The sequence below is a fragment of the Gobio gobio genome, assembly GCF_949357685.1.
Source record: "Gobio gobio genome assembly, chromosome: 25".
NCBI lineage: Eukaryota > Metazoa > Chordata > Actinopteri > Cypriniformes > Gobionidae > Gobio > Gobio gobio.
In genome coordinates this window covers 16843426-16861730 of record NC_137121.1, presented here as the reverse complement: position 1 = coordinate 16861730, position 18305 = coordinate 16843426, and the positions used below count along the sequence as shown (strand labels likewise).

The window sequence follows — 18305 nt, the reverse complement described above, 5'->3', positions numbered from 1 at the left end:
GACACCTATCAAATTCAATGCATTATTGTAAATATTATCAGTAGGCCTACTATAGTGTAAATATTGTGTAAATATTATCAGTACTATACTTTCCTTTGGTAGTGGAGCTCACGTTATCACCTGGGTTTTTAGCCACTCATTTTGTGGCATATGATGATGTGAGGCGCTTCAGAATCACTTGCCACCGGCGTGGAGGGACTCTTTCTTCCTGGGCATAAGTTGCACGTTACATAAATATTCTTACCTTTCACCTCAACGAGGGAAAAGTAGCGCTTATACTTCCAGTTTGCGAAAGCTACCTTTGAAGTCGTTGGACCATCGCTGAATGTGCATATGGGTGTGCGTCATAGGCGTGTGCGTGTGTGTGTGTGTGTGTGTGTGTGTGTGTGTGTGTGTGTGTGTGTGTGTGTGTGTGTGTGTGTGTGTGTGTGTGTGTGTGTGTGTGTGTGTGTGTGTGTGTGTGTGTGTGTGAACCATAGACCGTGAAAAAAATAGGTGTGAACTCAACCTATCAACCTTATCTCCCACCCACCAATCATCATCAGTGATGTGTACCACCGCACCCACCCCCAACACGCATGGCTGGTGCGCGCGCACATGCACACACACACACACACACACACACACACACACACACACACACACACACACACGTTGCAGGTCCAACAAACAGAGAGCCTGTTCGGATGAAAAGCGCTTCAGTGAGCTCAATTATAGTAACGCGACTAACGGCGCATTTTTTTCCTCAGTAACGCTAACGGCGTTGTAACGGGAGAAACAGTCATTCGTTTGATTACTCGTTACTGAAAAAAATTATTCCGTTAGTAACGCCGTTTATCTGTAACGCCGTTATTCCCATCACTGCTTCTCAGACATTCCAAGACCCAACAAATTCTGATTCAAGATGTTCAACCGGCAAAAACAAGAGCCAACCAACAGTGACGTGTAAAACACTGATCCGACAAAACCTGACCAAGTGTCTGTTGCCGTCGGTGCAGTGTGAATTAGCCTTAGGACTGCACATGAGCATTGGCTGGTCTAGCCTGAAATATAAGCGATTTTAAATTAAGGTTGTGAACCTACACTGGTCTCGCGGTTCGGTTCGATTACGATTATCATGCCATTGATTCAGTTCAATTCGATATTGAATATACACAAAAGTAAAAACTAAAAGCCACTTCAGGAGGTGGTCTGGGCCGCATCTGGTCGTTGAAACCACATATGTAAATTTTACTCATCCCAATAATGCTAAAAAAAAAAAAATGTGTGAGAGCGTGTTATATGTCATGTTATAGTGCTGTTGCCGCGCTCTCTCCTAATGCGTTCTCCTATTACTGAACCGATACCGATTGTCCTCGTCAGCATTGCGATGCATCGTAGAAGCGATTAATTTCAACACTATTTTAAATGCTAATTGAGCATAAGAAACAGCATTTATGGGACTGTTCATGTCAGATGTTGTTGATTTAAAATATGTTACTTAAATGTTAGTGTGGAAAGCAAGTTTTGAGATTTCAGGATTCCCACATTCAGGTAGATAAGACTTGGTCCTGGTTGTCCGAAATAGCTTTGCAAATATAGTAACCTACTGAACAGAAAGGGACTTTGATGAAGCATAGTCACTTTCAAACCAATCAGCTTTCTGTTGGTAAGCGTGGCGAATCCACACGACCAATTTGCAACATAGAAGAACCGCAGGGAAATCATGAGAATTCCCAATCATGTGGATTCCTATTGAAAAAACTGGATCTTGCCCTCGAAAATGTGTTAAATGTGACCGGACCTTAATAGTCAGATCCCTGCAAAAACACGGCCATTGACTGATCTTCGAGCTCCGCCAACAGGTTGCTTATGCACTTCCTGAGATGTCCTATGTTTATTGACCAAGAAATCACCACAGGCTGCTGATGAGAATCATGTGTGAGCATTTTCCATTGGGATACACAAATAACTGTCTGAATGAATCTTGTGACTGCTTTTGCCAATAACAAATACCAGCAAAACAAGAAAATCACTATTCTGAGAAAGCAAGTATGCATGCATTGCACGGTTACAGATCAACAAACTAATCTTAGTTGCATGAGCTGTCAGCAGAGATGCCAGTTGAAGACTTACCCTAAAGGAGATGAAGCCGAGCTAAAGGTGACGGAATAGATTTTAAATCAGAGCACAAGAGTGAGTGAAGAGAAAGGAGAGAATGACTGTGTGTGGAGAGAGGAATATGAAGGGAAGAGAGGGAGAGAGGCAGGAAGCGCAGCCCTATCAATGTCTCAGAGGGGATCCGAACTCTTTTAAAAACATCCAAGCAACATACACGCATACGCACGCAAATGCTTGGCCAGAAACTGCCTCTGGGACACATGAGAAAAGACCCTGTAATAGGCAGAAGTCTGTACTTAAAGGGATCGTTCACTCAACAATGAAAATTATCATAATTATCATTATTTATGCATGTTGTTCCGACCCTGTAGGCTGTTATTTTTTCATTGGAACACAGAAGGAACATTTTGAAGTTTCTCCAAGGAGCTCTTTTTTTAATACAATGACAGATCCGCTTAAAAAAAGCCCCATAATTTCAATCAGTGACTCAATGATTCAGCTGCAGTAGTTCCCAAGTGAACAGCTCACTGGAGGGGAAGATTTACGGCATTAATGATTTCAATTTGTTCCTCACACAAAGTGATCAAATAACTGCAGAGGACTAGGAATATAGTGCACAAGCCATATGGCCTCGAGTAGTTATTAATTCTTTGAGTATATTTTTTCTTTTATATGGATATGATTATTTTTAAAAGTGTACATGTTCAATTAATTTATCAATTTGGTTTGATTTATCAATCACGTAGAGCCGGCGGTTCGGGCATCCAGGAAATGCAGACTTTAGCACCATTTTGAGCACTACGCCAAGACCTAGAGCACGATCAATGTAGAATTCAACAGCTTAGATACGGCGCATCTTCCTCTGCTTGTAAACAAAGCTCCTCGCTTCCGGGTCATGTGTCAGAACGCCGGTTCTACGTGATATTCTCGCACATGCGTCGTGACGCACATGCGTGGTAGGCCTAGGCGGAAGACAGAAACTTGTTAAATAAAGTCGTTGTTGTTTTATTTTTTTTGCGCACAAACTATTCACGTCGCTTCATAAAATGATTGTAGAACCACTGTAGTGAGATGGACTTTGTAACGACGTCTTTAGTACCTTTTATGGGTCTTGTGAGTGTAAATTGCATTGCTGCCAATGGAGGCCTTTCTGAGCCATCGGATTTCAACTAAAATATCTTAATTTGTGTTCCGAAGATGAACGGAGGTCTCACGGGTGTCGAACGACATGAGGGTAAGTAATTAATGACAGAATTTTCATTTTTGGGTGAACTAACCCTTTAAGGGTGAATGAGCTGACTTGAGTTAGAAGGACACTTGCTAAGTGAATCACCCCTTACGAAGGCTTAAATCAACCTGTATCAAAACTGGCCATGGCTCTTAAATAACTGGTCTTGGCAGAAAACTGGTCTGGTCTGTTGCAGAGCAAGTACAGGACTTGCTACAGTCAATACATGCACAGACACGTGCTGTGAGCAAGTAAGACAGCAATGCTGCTGCTGTACAATATGGCATACATGACAACACCCGTAGCAGATCAATGCAGGTGGAGCTAGGGAAGGTGGAGGGTTTTTGAAATGCGCCGCAACTGCTACAGCAAATACTGACCAAGTATGTGAAGGTTGAGCAGCAAGCTCATTGGCTAATGATACAGCAGGAACCAATCAGCTGCGCCCTATAGAGAATGATGGGATTGCAAGAAGATTGACCTACCAGCCTGTGCCATCTAGAGTTTTATGACAGAACTTCACAACAAAAGCCACATTAATTTGATAGGCTTTAACTCTCAAGTGCCTCACCGATCCTTTCTCCAGCCACTCAATGAGGCTCTGTGCGGTGGTGCAGGGCAGCTGGGAGCGCAGTGACTTGCGGTCCTCCTCCCCGACCTGCAGCTCTAGTGCCAGTTTCAGCTCCTCAGCCAGCTGGAGAACCTGCAGGGGTCCGACACTCAAAGGAGAGCCCAGGTCATACAGCCCATTACTGTATTCCACCGCAGCCTTGGAACCTGCCGACAGAAAATCGGAAAATAAATAAATAAGAAATAAAAGCAGTTAGACCCTTAGTCATACGCTCATATGGGCGATACAGGTTCAAATCCACCAAATTGTTCCTGCAATTCCTTCATGTCTTTTATTGTACCAAAGCAGAAGGTCTTAAAATGGCTTTGAAACTATTTTCATTCAAAATTGCTTTAAAATTTTACAAATTACAAAATATAAACATGATATTTTGAATACTGCATAGTATCGGGGTTATCATTGTAAACTAAAACTAAAATGATTAAAAACATTTTTGATAATTGAAATAAAGCTGAAATAAAATAATATAAAAATATTAGTTGAGAAACTTAAACTAAACGAAAATGAAAAATGATGCCTTGACAATGAACTTAAATAAGTTTAATTAGAAGCACAACAAATATTAACTGTAAATAAATAAAAACTAACACTATCTAAAAGTAAAACTGAAATAAAAATAAATTAAACCTAAATAGCAATATTTAAATAAAATACAATAAAATGACAAAAGCACATAACGACTAAAAATTAAACTAAAATGAACATGAAAATGAATAATATAAAATAAAAGCTAATTCAAAATATTAATAAAACTATCATTAAAAACTAAAATGACAAAAAATAGTATTTTCTTGTAAATGTACCCCAATAATCACTGTTTTTACATCTTTGAAAAATCATTTTTACAGTGTATGTGAAAAAAAATGTGATACTTTGTACAAAAACAGAGCAAAAAGTGACTTGAGAGGCAAAGAGTGCAGGAGAGATGCACCATCACGCCATGTCATACATCATCATATTAACCATCACCCACACTGCTGCAGCCACGTGTCGCCTCCATCAACTCGCACAACAACAGTTCCAACTGTCCCCATCTGGATACTATGGAATGAGACGTAACAAATATACAGGAAGCACCAGAACATCTGGAAGCCATCAGGATTCTATAACACTTTAAAAGTGTATGATGACATCGCTCAATTTTTTAACGGCAGAATCACCAATCAGAAGAAAGAGAGACACAGCTGACAAATGGATAAGGGCCTTGGTGTCAATTTTTATTTTATGCAATTGCCAGTACGTTATACAATTTTCCATTAGTTTAAGTGGAATAAAACCTTAAGTTAGGTCTCGTTAACATAAGATTTGTATCGTTTCCATATGTCTTTTCAAAGAAATTCCACTAGTATGCGTGCAGAGAATGTGAGACGTAATCGTAATGTACATAATTGTTTATATAAATGCATAATTCGTGCATTCAGGCGCAAGTGTTTTGCTTGGCTGAGAGCATGAAATTACCTCATTGGCTGCTTTAATGAAGGAGGGGGGGGGGGGGGGGGGGTATTGTGCACCTTTCTGCTACTCATTCTCACAAATATCCCTTTAGGTTTTCCAGAATAGAAAAGAATAGAATAAAATAAAATAGAATAGAATAAAATAAAAAAAATCATAATAAAAATCACCTAAAATAAAAAAAATCATCTGAATAAAATCATCTAAAAAAAATGTAAATAACCTAAAATAAAAAAATAAAATAAAAACAAAATAAAACAAAATATAAAATAACCTAAAATAAATTAAAATAACCTAAAATAAAAACAAATATAAAATCACCTAAAATAAATGAAAATAACCTCAAAAAAAAAAAAAAAAAAAAAAAAAAAAAAAAAATCACCTAAAATAAATTAAAATAACCTAAAATAATTTTTTTTAATAAAAACAAAATAAAACAAAATTTAAAATCACATAAAATAAATTAAAATCACCTAAAATAAAAAATAAACCTGAACAAAATATAAAATCATCTAAAATAAATTAAAATAACCTAAAAAAATAAAATATTTATATATATATATATATATATATATATATATATATATATATATATATATATATATATATATATATATATATATATATATATATATATATATATATATATATATATATATATATATATATATATATAAAATCACCTTAGATAAAACTAAATAAAATATAAAATCACTTAAAATAAATTAAAATATATATAAAAAAAATAAAACTATTGGAAATTATCTGAATTTTTTTTTAAATCACCCCAAATAAAAAACTTCAACTGAATAAAATATAAAAGCATCTAAAATAAATTAAAATAACCTAAATAAAAATATAAAATTAAAACCAAACAAATTATAAAATTCACATTAAATAAATTAAAATCACATAAAATAAAATAAAACTAAATATAAAAATCACCTTAAATAAAACATACAACTAAATAAAATATAAAATCACCTAAAATAAATAAAATAAAGCTATTGGAAATTATATGAAAAAACTCTAGATGTTGGATCATCTTTATTGTAATTCAGATGTTCCAACTGTCAGCAGCAGGTGGAGACATTCCAAGAACCTTGAGAAACTCTTAGTACAGCAGTCCTTCATTGTCATGAGTCAGTTCACACAGAACTACAGAGACACAACATGCCTGTGGTCAATTCTCATCACACCCTCCTATTCTTAACACACACAGACAGACACTCATTTAAAGTCTAGATCCAGGATTAGCCTCATGGTATGACATTTGATTACTAAACATTAATGGTTTCAAGTGATTTAAATTCATAAGCAATTGATTTATAAGCCTGTGCTATTTGAAGTCCTTCAGTGGCACATGTAGCCTTCATTCTGTACAATTATAACTCATGACATGCAGGACTACTCAGCTAATAGACTATGTGTGGTATGCAATATATATATCACGGTATGAATTATTTTACATACAGTATATGCTAACATATATCTCATATTTCAGCTGTAAATTCAATAAAATTGTTTATACATTAAATAAATAAATATGTAGTATTGTAGTAATGTAGTAATTCAATATGTAGTATTTCCTTGTCGTGTCCCAGCTCAGTGAAAATAATACATCCAATAAATAACCTTATGAAATATGATGATATACTTATTGTATTCAATATCGAAAATAATCAATAAAAATAGTTTAGTGTAATTAAAAACAGATTATTTTACACAATAAGCATTCTCATTTTCTTATATTAAGTTAAGGTCTAATGATTTTATGTCGTTTAAATGCTGTTTATGCTCATCAAGGATCATATATTTGATCAATAATACAGTAAAAAACAGAAATATTGTGAAACATTATTATGTTTTAAAAATAACTGTTTTCTATTTGAACATATTTTAAAATGTAATTTATTCCTGTGATGGCAAAGCTGAATTTTCAGCATCATTACTCCAGTCTTCAGTGTCACATGATCCTTCAGAAATCATTCTAATATGATGATTTGGTGCTCAAGAAACATTTATTATTATTACCATATTATTTATTATTATATAAATTTATTTTAAAATGATATGATGTGAAGCCTATGAATTGTAAAATAAAAATAGGAGCCATTGGTCTTTAGATCACTGTTTGTGTTGCTCTTTTTACCCCACATTAAAAGTAAATAAGCACACATTGTTTTGCCTAAATGTTAATGGAAGTATGACCTTAGGTTATGAAAGTGAAATAAACAGTGTTTATCACAGATTTTGTCACAGTCCAGACTAGCTGAGTCCACTGCATTGTACCTCTTGCTGTCTCACAGACAGCAGACTGCATGCTCTGCTCCATCCCTCCCCCCAGCCTTTATTTGTTGACTGCCCACATTAAACATTTATCCTCTATTAGTTAAATCATGTTGGCAATCGCAGAGAATGCTTGAGGGGCTTCACAGCCCCCACATCCTCTCCCTACCCAACCCTGTTGAGAGTTTCCCCTCCAAAACTGGCAGCCAGTTACTTTGCCTTGTTATAAAATGTTGTGCTGAAAAGGTGCACACCCTACAATGCTACTCATTATGTAACTTAAGAAGAGTACAATATGTTTTTAACATATATCTTAATCTACTGTACATATTATAGGACTGCTGTTCAATAAACAAAATAAATTATATACTTATATTATATACTATATATTTTTATATACTTAGATATACATTTAATTTTTTATATATATATATATATATATATATATATATATATATATATATATATATATATATATATATATATATATATATATATATATATATATATATATATATATATATATATATATATATATATATATATATATATAATATTTGAATATATAATAAACACAACATCAATTGATGAAAAGCAATACAATAATACATTCAATAAATACATTAAATACATTAATAAAAAAAATATGAAATACTAGTTGGTCGGTTTTGAGATATAATTTATTATTAATTACTGTAATATTACGTATATTTTATATATAAATATATAAGTACATTTATATATAAGTATAATTAATTATGTGCATTTATAATTAACACATAACATCAATTTATTAAAATCAATACAATAATAAATGTAATATTATAAATGTAACATTAAATACTAGATGGTCGGGGTTTGAGATATAATAATTTATTCTTAATTACTGTAATATGACAATTATATATATTAATTTAAAAAAAATATATATATATATATATTAATAAAAAAATTACAATATGATATATTTATTATATTATATATATAATTATATAAACTACAGTAATTATAAATTAATATAATGTAAATTATGACTCTAAACACTATAATTTATATACAGTATATAAAATCGTGCAGACAGAATATATAGCCTTTGTTTTGTAGGCGCATGAAGTAATTTTTAATGCATCATTTTAACTAAATTTATTTATTAATATTAAATTGACAGCCCCAACATTAAGCCATACATTTGAACTATCCAAGGCTTTTCATTTCGCTTTACCTTTGTTTGGCAAGTACTTTTCTTTCAAAATGTCCAACACCATGTAATCCTTTCAAAAAGCTTCACACATGTGGTGTTGAGGGAATCCAATTAGCATGCATAGATCAAGAGATATGTTGAAAAAAACATTGTATAGGAGCAGACCCTTATCTGATTGCTTCCTGAAAAGCAGCCAATCAGGAACAGACTGCAAGATTACCTTTACCTGACCCATTTTTGTGAGAAGCTAAAATTGCTATTTTGAAATACCCTGTTTGTTATTCTGTAAAGAAGCAATGGACATCATTGTGGAGCAGCTCATGGTTATTTTGCAAACACAAGAAAGAATGTGATCCATGCACAAGTTCATCAGGAGGATTTCAAATAGACTTGAAGCTAAATTAAAGTCTTACCAGCAATAATATCATCCATTTGTTCCAAGGCTGCTTCTAACATGTGACTTGCATCTGAGGCCATGGCGCCAGCCGTCTACTGCATCTGCTGGTTTGCTTCTCAGCGACCTGCAAAAATGTGTCATATAATGATGCAACATTATGAATAAAAGTCCCAATTACAGTTCCTGGGAAAGTGCATTTCAAAATTGAGGGTGGAGTAAAAACATTAATCTCGTGTGTGTGTGAACCAGTACCATGAATCTCATCTGACGGCAAGTAGCAGCTTGGTGTGTCTAAGACTGCAGATTTCCTAACTGTAATATACAATGATGCCAATGTAACTTGACATTACATAAATTCCCTTGAGCAAATGTGGTATTCAACAACATGTACATACAAATCATATTGTGTCCACTATGACAAGTCTGTGTTTAGAAAATGCCACTTGGAAATGCTACATGTGTTTGACTGCATGCTTTCTGAAGCTAAAATATAAAATGGTCTCCATATTAAGAGCTGGTATTTTCCCAAGCGTTAACCCCGACTCTCTGTTTTGACGTATCCCGAGGCAGGTTGACTTTCTCCCCCGTGGGACCTCAGTGATGGAGGGAAATTTGAGAATAATTAAGCTTGTCAGGGTCAAGTTTCACCCTATTGTCATGCCTTGTGGCATGCGTAATACGCACATTCATACATCATATATTTAGGCTCACACACATAAGCAAACACAAAGAGGCATCTCTAAATTATGGAAGCCCGTTTCTGTCTCAGAGTAAAGGTGCGGTTACATTTACTGTTGCTCGGCCAGTCATTTTAATAGGAATTCACAACCAGAAATTACGCAGTTTGCACAAAGGCTAAAGATTTCCCCATGCAGATTTTGCAATGGGTTCAAGTTCGTCACATGGATTCACATGTTTTTTTGCATTGCAGTGTCTTTCCACCTTGGTTGAAATATCCGGGGCGGGGCGGTCAGAGTAACGGCAACATGTGAGAAGTGCCGGTAAGCAAGAAAAAGTGAGGCTACGCCACAGATTTAAATATAGAAGTGCTGGCCCACTTCGAACACTCGATATTACAGTTGTGGTCAGAATTATTGGCACCCTTGGTAAATATGATCAAAGATGGCTGTAAAAATAAATCTGCATTGTTTAACCTTTTGATCTTTCATTCAAAAGATTCGCAAAAATCAAACCTTTCATTGTAAAATAAATGTAATCACATTGTGCATTTGTTTCCTTACGAAACACGTTGGCCCTAATTATTGGCACCCCTAGAATTTTTTATGAGTAAAATATCTCTTAAGTATATTTCCATTAATATTTATATTTTTTTAGCACACCAGGGTGACTAGGAACATGAAATTGTCCAGCTATGACTAAAACAAAATATAGCTCTGATGTGCAGCAAAAGATTGTTGAGCTTCACAAAATAGAAAGTAGGAGGAAAATAGCTAAAGCATTGAAAATTCCCATTTCCACCATCAGGGCAATAACAAGGCATCATGAAGCTTCGAAGCGTTATGAATCAGTGAGTCGATTCAGCGGTTTGAATTGCCAAAGGTACGTGATTTCAGCAGTTTGGCGGTTTGACACGCGATCCGAATCATGATTCGACTCGCTGATTCATAGCGCTTTGAAGCTTCATGATGCATTATTTTGAAATCGGTCATCACTATATAAGTCGTTATTTAGGGTTTTTTTGCGCACAAAAACTATTCTCGTCGCTTTATAAAGTTATTGTAGAACCACTGTAGTGAGATGGACTTTGTAACGACGTCTTTAGTACCTTTTAAGGGTCTTGAGAGTGTAAAGTGCATTGTGCCAATGGAGGCCTTTCTGAGCGATCGGATTTCAACTAAAATATCTTCCTTTGTGTTCCAAAGATGAACGGAGGTCTTACGGGTGTCGAACGACATGAGGGTAAGCAATTAATGACAATTTTCATTTTTGGGTGAACTAACCCTTTAAATATACTGCTGGATCTTTAAAGTCGGCATGAAACGGAAGTTGAGATCGTCTTTTTCTCCTTATTGTGACGTATATCCGAGTGAAACGGCTTCTGAAATTAGAAAAAATGTAGGGCGAGGCTTGATTTCGTCCTTCGGGAATTGATTGGATCGTTGGAAGTGGGGCGTTGCTAACAAAATGGAGGCAGATTTGAATTTGCATATGAATTTGAGAATGCAAATTCAACTTGCATTCAGTTGTGGAGAAAAAAATCGATCTATCTTTTAAATAAATGTATTTTCTCTCTAAATCTTTTCTACATAATGTTACTGAGCATATTTCCTCACTTTTCGCTGGTTTATGCTACAGATTTTACTTATTTTAAGCCTTTTATGGCTTTATTTCTGTAAAGCTTTTTTCTCAGCTCTCCCTTATAAGGGGGCGCGCCGTAAGCGTGTTCACACACGCTGCATTCATCAGTGCGAGTCGTCACGATAAGCTGTTCGTCCGACTATATTGAGTAACTTTTACATGAAAAAAAAGCTTTTATTTCTCATATATTTCTCTCTTTTTGCCTCAAGTCCTTCTTGAAGAAGGTATTGTGTATACCGAGAAAAATGCACCTAACCACGACCAGTGACATGTTTCTGAGAGGAGGTGCAGAAACGAGACGGGGCGATAACCCCGCCCTCGCGCCATAGCACATGACCGGGAGAGAGGAGAGGTCGTTTCGATGGGGGAGGGAAAGTTAACATATTTGATTAAAGATTATAAGGGTAAATGAATTTTTTTAAAATAATGAAGTGCACAGATAAATCAGTTATAGTAAACACTACAATATTAATATAAAAATACGAATTGTAAAATTTGATTTCATGCCGCCTTTAATGTTGTGGGCCTATTTTTTTTGGCTGGAGGTCCTAGACATCTTGTTCAGACACGGTATCATGGATTCTAGCAAAAACCAACAGATAAAAAATCTAAATCTAATAAAAACTCCTATGGTTGGATCTTCCATCAGGACAACAATCCAAAACAAACATCAAAATCAACACAAAAAAAGCTTCTGCATGACCGTCCCAGTTCCCTGACCTGAACCCTATAGGAAATGAGTGGGGTGAACTGAAGAAAAGAAGCACCAACATGGATCTGGGAATCTGAACATGGAGGAATGATCTCTGGTCTCTAGTCAGGTGTTCTCCAAACTCATCAGGCATTATAGAAGAAGACTGGTTGCAAAAAGTATTTAATAAAAGGGGGCCAATATTTATGGCCAACGTGTTTTGGAGAAAAGTATTTATTTCATAATGTGATTTACCCCCAAATTTTATTTATTTTACTTCAATGAAAGGTTAGATTTGTGCAATCTTTTTTAATGAAAGATCAAAAGGTTAAACAATGCATATTTATTTGTACAGCCATCTTTGATCATATTTACCAAGGGTGCCAATAATTCTGACCACAACTGTTTATTTTATAAATGCTAGGCCACATCATAAACAGAACATTTGACCTACATGTAATCTTTTAAGTGGGCAGCACGGACACATGCCAGTCGGGTGGAGGGTCACAAAAGGCAACTGTCAAGGGCCACCGTGCTGAAAGGGTGCACGGCCCACAATGCTGTTCATTATGTAGCTTAATTTAGCCTCGCACAACAAGAGAGTGTTGACTCTATTCGGAGCGGTGGGATCTTTCACTGCTGAAACAAAGTAATTAAAACATACAACAGCGCTGTAATCACGGCCCAGATAAGAATGTGAATATAAGCCTTCAGTTAAATGACAAGAGGAGATGAGCGCAGCCTAGTGCTGTTCATTAATAGATAGTGTGCTTTTTAATGCAAGCAAAAATGGAAAATCCAGTACAACCTCAAGCGTTGCACACACACCCCAGTTATTCCAGCAGATAAGGGTGTGTAGGCTTTCTGTCATGTGCTATCTGCCCTAAAAAAGGAGTCACGTCTTATTTGATCACGCTGATGAGGCTTTTTCGTCCCTCTTCACTTATTATAAGGTGGCGCAGTTTGTAGGACAAAGAAATATACCATATATGTTGTTGATCAAATAAGTCTCACAAAACAAGTTTCTCTTTCTCATCTCGCGTCCAATAATCTGCAGGTTTGTTCATTTTTTGTGCTAACAAATATCCAATCCCTAAATGTCCTGCCGTTCATGAGAGATTTTTAGAATCCTGACCCAATACAGAAGATCATGCGTACTTATCTGACCCACAAACTCAGGAATTTCAGAGTTACGAAAAACGACCTGACAAATCACTTCAAGAGATGGTTCCCATTACATTTTCTGTTGTTTAGGTTTTAATTTCTCCACTGTTGATTCAAATGCTCCACCTGTATAATTTTCTCCATATGTATAATGTGTTTCACCGGAGCTCGACGCCAGTCAACTACAGTTAAAGCACATTATAGTAACAGTATGTGAAGCAAATATTAAAGTTAATATTCCAAGACCTCATTAAACATCACATTTCCTCAATCATTCCAAAGGTTTGTATGTTAAGAATCAAGTACATCTTGCTAGGAATTTCACACAAAAATCCTGAAGACCATACAAAATCAAACACTCCTGAGGAAGTTGAACGCATTCAAATTCTTCTGACCTCTCAGTGGGTTTCAAACCGGTCCTGGATGCACCCCAGCCCAGCACATTTTGTGTGTCTCCCTCATTTATCACACCTGATTCAACTCGTGATGAGCTTGTTAGTAGAGATTGCAAGATCTAAATTGGGTGTGTCTGATAAGGGAAACAAAATGTGCAGGGCTGGGGTGCCTCCAGGACAGGTTTGAAAACCAGTCTAGATCATACTAGTTAGTAGTCAGAATTGTGAGATAATAATAATAATATAATTGTATACATATAAAATGATGATATTAAAAACAATATTATTATAATAATTATTAATATAATTATATATATTATATATACATACATGTATGTGTGTATACACACACACACACACACACACACTGTACTTAATACAGCAATATATATGAAATTATAATAATATTATCAATACAATATAATAAATATCATAAATATAACACAATATTACAATTATATTTAAAATATTATATTTGTACATATACATATAATCAACAATATACATATGTTCAATATTAAATTAATTATTAACAATATATATATATATATATATATATATATATATATATATATATATATATATATATATATATATATATATATATATATATATATATATATATATATATATATATATATATATATATATATATATATATATATATATATATATATATATATAGTGAGGAAAATAAGTATTTGAACACCCTGCTATTTTGCAAGTTCTCCCACTTAGAAATCATGGAGGGGTCTGAAATTGTCACCGTAGGTGCATGTCCACTGTGAGAGACATAATCTAAAAAAAAAATCCAGAAATCACAATGTATGATTTTTTAACTATTTACTTGTATGATACATCTGCAAATAAGTATTTGAACACCTGTCTATCAGCTATAATTCTGACCCTCAAAGACCTGTTAGTCTGCCTTTAAATGTCGACCTCCACTCCATTTATTATCCTAAATTAGATGCACCTGTTTGAGGTCGTTAGCTGCATAAAGACACCTGTCCACCCCATACAATCAGTAAGAATCCAACTACTAACATGGCCAAGACCAAAGAGCTGTCCAAAGACACTAGAGACAAAATTGTACACCTCCACAAGGCTGGAAAGGGCTACGGGAAAAATTGCCAAGCAGCTTGGTGAAAAAAGGTCCACTGTTGGAGCAATCATTAGAAAATGGAAGAAGCTAAACATGACTGTCAATCTCCCTCGGACTGCGGCTCCATGCAAGATCTCACCTAGTGGGGTCTCAATGATCAGCCCAGAACTACACGGGAGGAGCTGGTCAATGACCTGAAAAGAGCTGGGACCACCGTTTCCATGGTTACTGTTGGTAATACACTAAGACGTCATGGTTTGAAATCATGCATGGCACGGAAGGTTCCCCTGCTTAAACCAGCACATGTTCAGGCCCGTCTTAAGTTTGCTAATGACCATTTGGATGATCCAGAGGAGTCATGGGAGAAAGTCATGTGGTCAGATGAGACCAAAATAGAACTTTTTGGTCATAATTCCACTAAACGTGTTTGGAGGAAGAAGAATGATGAGTACCATACGAAGAACACCATCCCTACTGTGAAGCATGGGGGTGGTAGCATCATGCTTTGGGGTGTTTTTCTGCACATGGGACAGGGCGACTGCACTGTATTAAGGAGAGGATGACCGGGGCCATGTATTGCAAGATTTTGGGGAACAACCTCCTTCCCTCAGTTAGAGCATTACATAGAGGGGGGGATCTGTCACAGGGTGTTTTGGTGACGGTTCATCTTCATGTTTCATGTTTTCAGTTTGTCATGTTTTGTCTTGTCATGCACTTCCTGGTTTTTGTCATGTGATTCCCTGGCCCTCATGTGATCCTGCCATGTGTTCCTGTCATGTCATTGGTTCATTGTTCACAGGTGTCCCTTGTCTTGTCATTAGTCCATGTGTATTTAAGCCCTCATGTTTGCCATGTGGCTTCGTCTGTTACTGAATGTGTAACCGGCTGTGTTGGTGAGTGTATGTTTAGTCAAGTCTTTGTTTTGATTTATGTTAAGATTTAAGTTATAATAAACTGCACTTGGGTTCAGCAACTTGCCTCGTCAGTGGACTAGTGTTACAATTATAGAGATAATATTACAAAAACACTAACAAAACACACACAACAACAACGAAGAGAGTTTATGTTTATCGAAAATAATTCATTATTTTACATGAATTATTGAAATATAAGTACTTATATGCATGTGGTTCAAGAACAGAACATATGCATATCGATCAAGTTAATTTATTACTTAGTTTCTCAAACAAATCATTCAAATATCCATTTAGCTGAAAAGTAAAATAACCTCTGAAATGTCCCTCGCGAGTAAGTCAGTGTTGCTTCTATCAGTGTTGACACATTCCAATACAAGCCCCTCCCCTCAGTGTTCCTGATACTCAAGAGTGTGACCGAGCCATCCAGAGTGACTAAATGCTGATGCTGCTATCTCAGTAATGATTGGTGGATACCCCACACATCACATGCCGGACAGTATTCAAGTCCTTGGCTGCTTAGATCCTCTGTTTACAAAACCCTGATAAGCCAACACAAACAGCGAAACCTTTAAACAGCGGGACCTTGAATTGCAAAAAAATGACTCTTTCCGCCTAAACCCAACAACTGCAATCTGAATATTTCCGTTCACACTGGTTTTCATAGAGATTGCAAGGTCATCCAAACCACAGGTTATTCATGTGGAGGCTTTGAGAGGGGAAACAGATTTTTAATGAAGTGTTTGAACCTGATCCCAACTACAGTATCCCTCACTCTACGTATATATAATATCAATCCCATAGAGACTTAGACCAGGATATCAAAGAGAACTATATAGACTTTAGTCAGTAAGCAACCACCCTGAATACCATAGTAATCTGCCTTGTGGAGGTGACCTTTTCACAACTCTTATAAGCACCACCTTTTCTTCGGAAAATGTAAAAATCATTTGAATTGGGCCATTATTTACGGCAGCATTTATTATCATACCAAGCATATGACATTTTATTTGCAGCAATCATGTTACGGACCCCGTGAGCAGCGCGTTCCCAATCACAAAACTCTCCCCTCCACAGTGAATAAATCACAATCCGAATGCACAAGGTTTTAGGTTTTATCGCTGAGGTGGCGTGCACAATCTGCAGTTATTTTTATGGATTTCCATGTGAGAAACAGAGGCGAACGGCGCATGACATACGTTAGCGATTGGTTATGGCAGATCCAGAGCGGCTCTGGGCAGATCCAATAGTTTTAAACTTCAACAGAGAACCCGCCTTCAAGGAAGTAAACGCTTGTCAATGGAGAGTGGCCAGACTCTATGTACAAATGAAATCTACTGCAATGTGACGGTGAGGGAACATTTTCTCACGGTCACATCCCTAACAGGTAAAAAGGCTAATACATTTTGATTCTATTTTCCACAATGTCAAACGAACACAGTTTAAACCAAAATGCAAGCTCAGATATGCGCTTCTTCCATATAAGCTTGTGCAGTTGTACACTCTAGACAGAGAACATACTCCAGTTGCAGGGAACATTTAGCCTAGGCAAATATATTTATTAAGTAATAGTATAACTAGGTTGGGTATTGTATCTCGCCAGATTTTATAGTGTAAACATATGCAAGCACGATTGAGAACCATTTTGAGAGGGATGCCAGGAGTGCGCGAAAAAAGTGAATATTCAAATCCCAAAATTGAAAATCGAATACCAACCCATCGTACGAATATTCTGGTCCAGCCCTGCTGCTCTAGTGTGTGTGTGTGTGTGTGTATAGTATTATGTAAGTAATTAATGACTTACATCTTCAACAGTGTAATTAGATCACTGTACTAATTACTCTCTCTAAAAAGTATTGCATTACTTATTACTAATTACTTTCTAAATCCCATATCAACCTCGACCAGTTGAACAATGAAACTGCTCTTTTAATTCTTTTAAATAAATAATATGAAATTGCATGCATTATTCTTCAACTGACCAAAGTATTTAAGGGAGAAGGTTACATTAAAAACAAACATTGTATTATTTTGATGTTAAATCTACTATTGTCTATTCAGTATTTAATGCAATTAAATCAGAAGTAACTGCAATTAAATTAAAGAAGAATTAAGAGCAATCCCTTTTCAAGTAATGAAACAGTAATGAATTACTTAGTAATGCATTACACCCAACACTGTATATGTACTTATTTGGCATGAAAACAATGCCAAATTTTTTTGGCAAAAAAAACACTGCAGGAAAAAAAACTAAAGTAATTTAGTTTGACTTTTGTTACTTCATACTTTTGTAACAAAAAAAGTATTAATTTGGGGTGAAATGTGACCTGGACATGTTTTCGAGAGATTCACCTTGTGAGACACATTAGTGTTGTCTGCTTTACTTTGACATGTGACAAGTTTTGACAATACTTACATG

General features: G+C 35.6%; 1 protein-coding gene across 1 annotated transcript in view; it reads right to left on the bottom strand.

Moving 5' to 3' along the window:
* ppfibp2b (PPFIA binding protein 2b) overlaps nt 1–18305 on the bottom strand; it is an 82008-nt gene that overhangs the window by 51612 nt on the left and 12091 nt on the right. Inside the window, exons 2-3 of the mRNA XM_079809589.1 lie at nt 9315–9422; nt 3814–4105 (exon numbers count right to left, since the gene is read on the bottom strand). Of these exons, the coding sequence (XP_079665715.1) occupies nt 3814–4105; nt 9315–9378 (356 nt within the window). The 5' untranslated portion in view covers nt 9379–9422. The remainder of the gene's footprint in view (nt 1–3813; nt 4106–9314; nt 9423–18305) is intronic.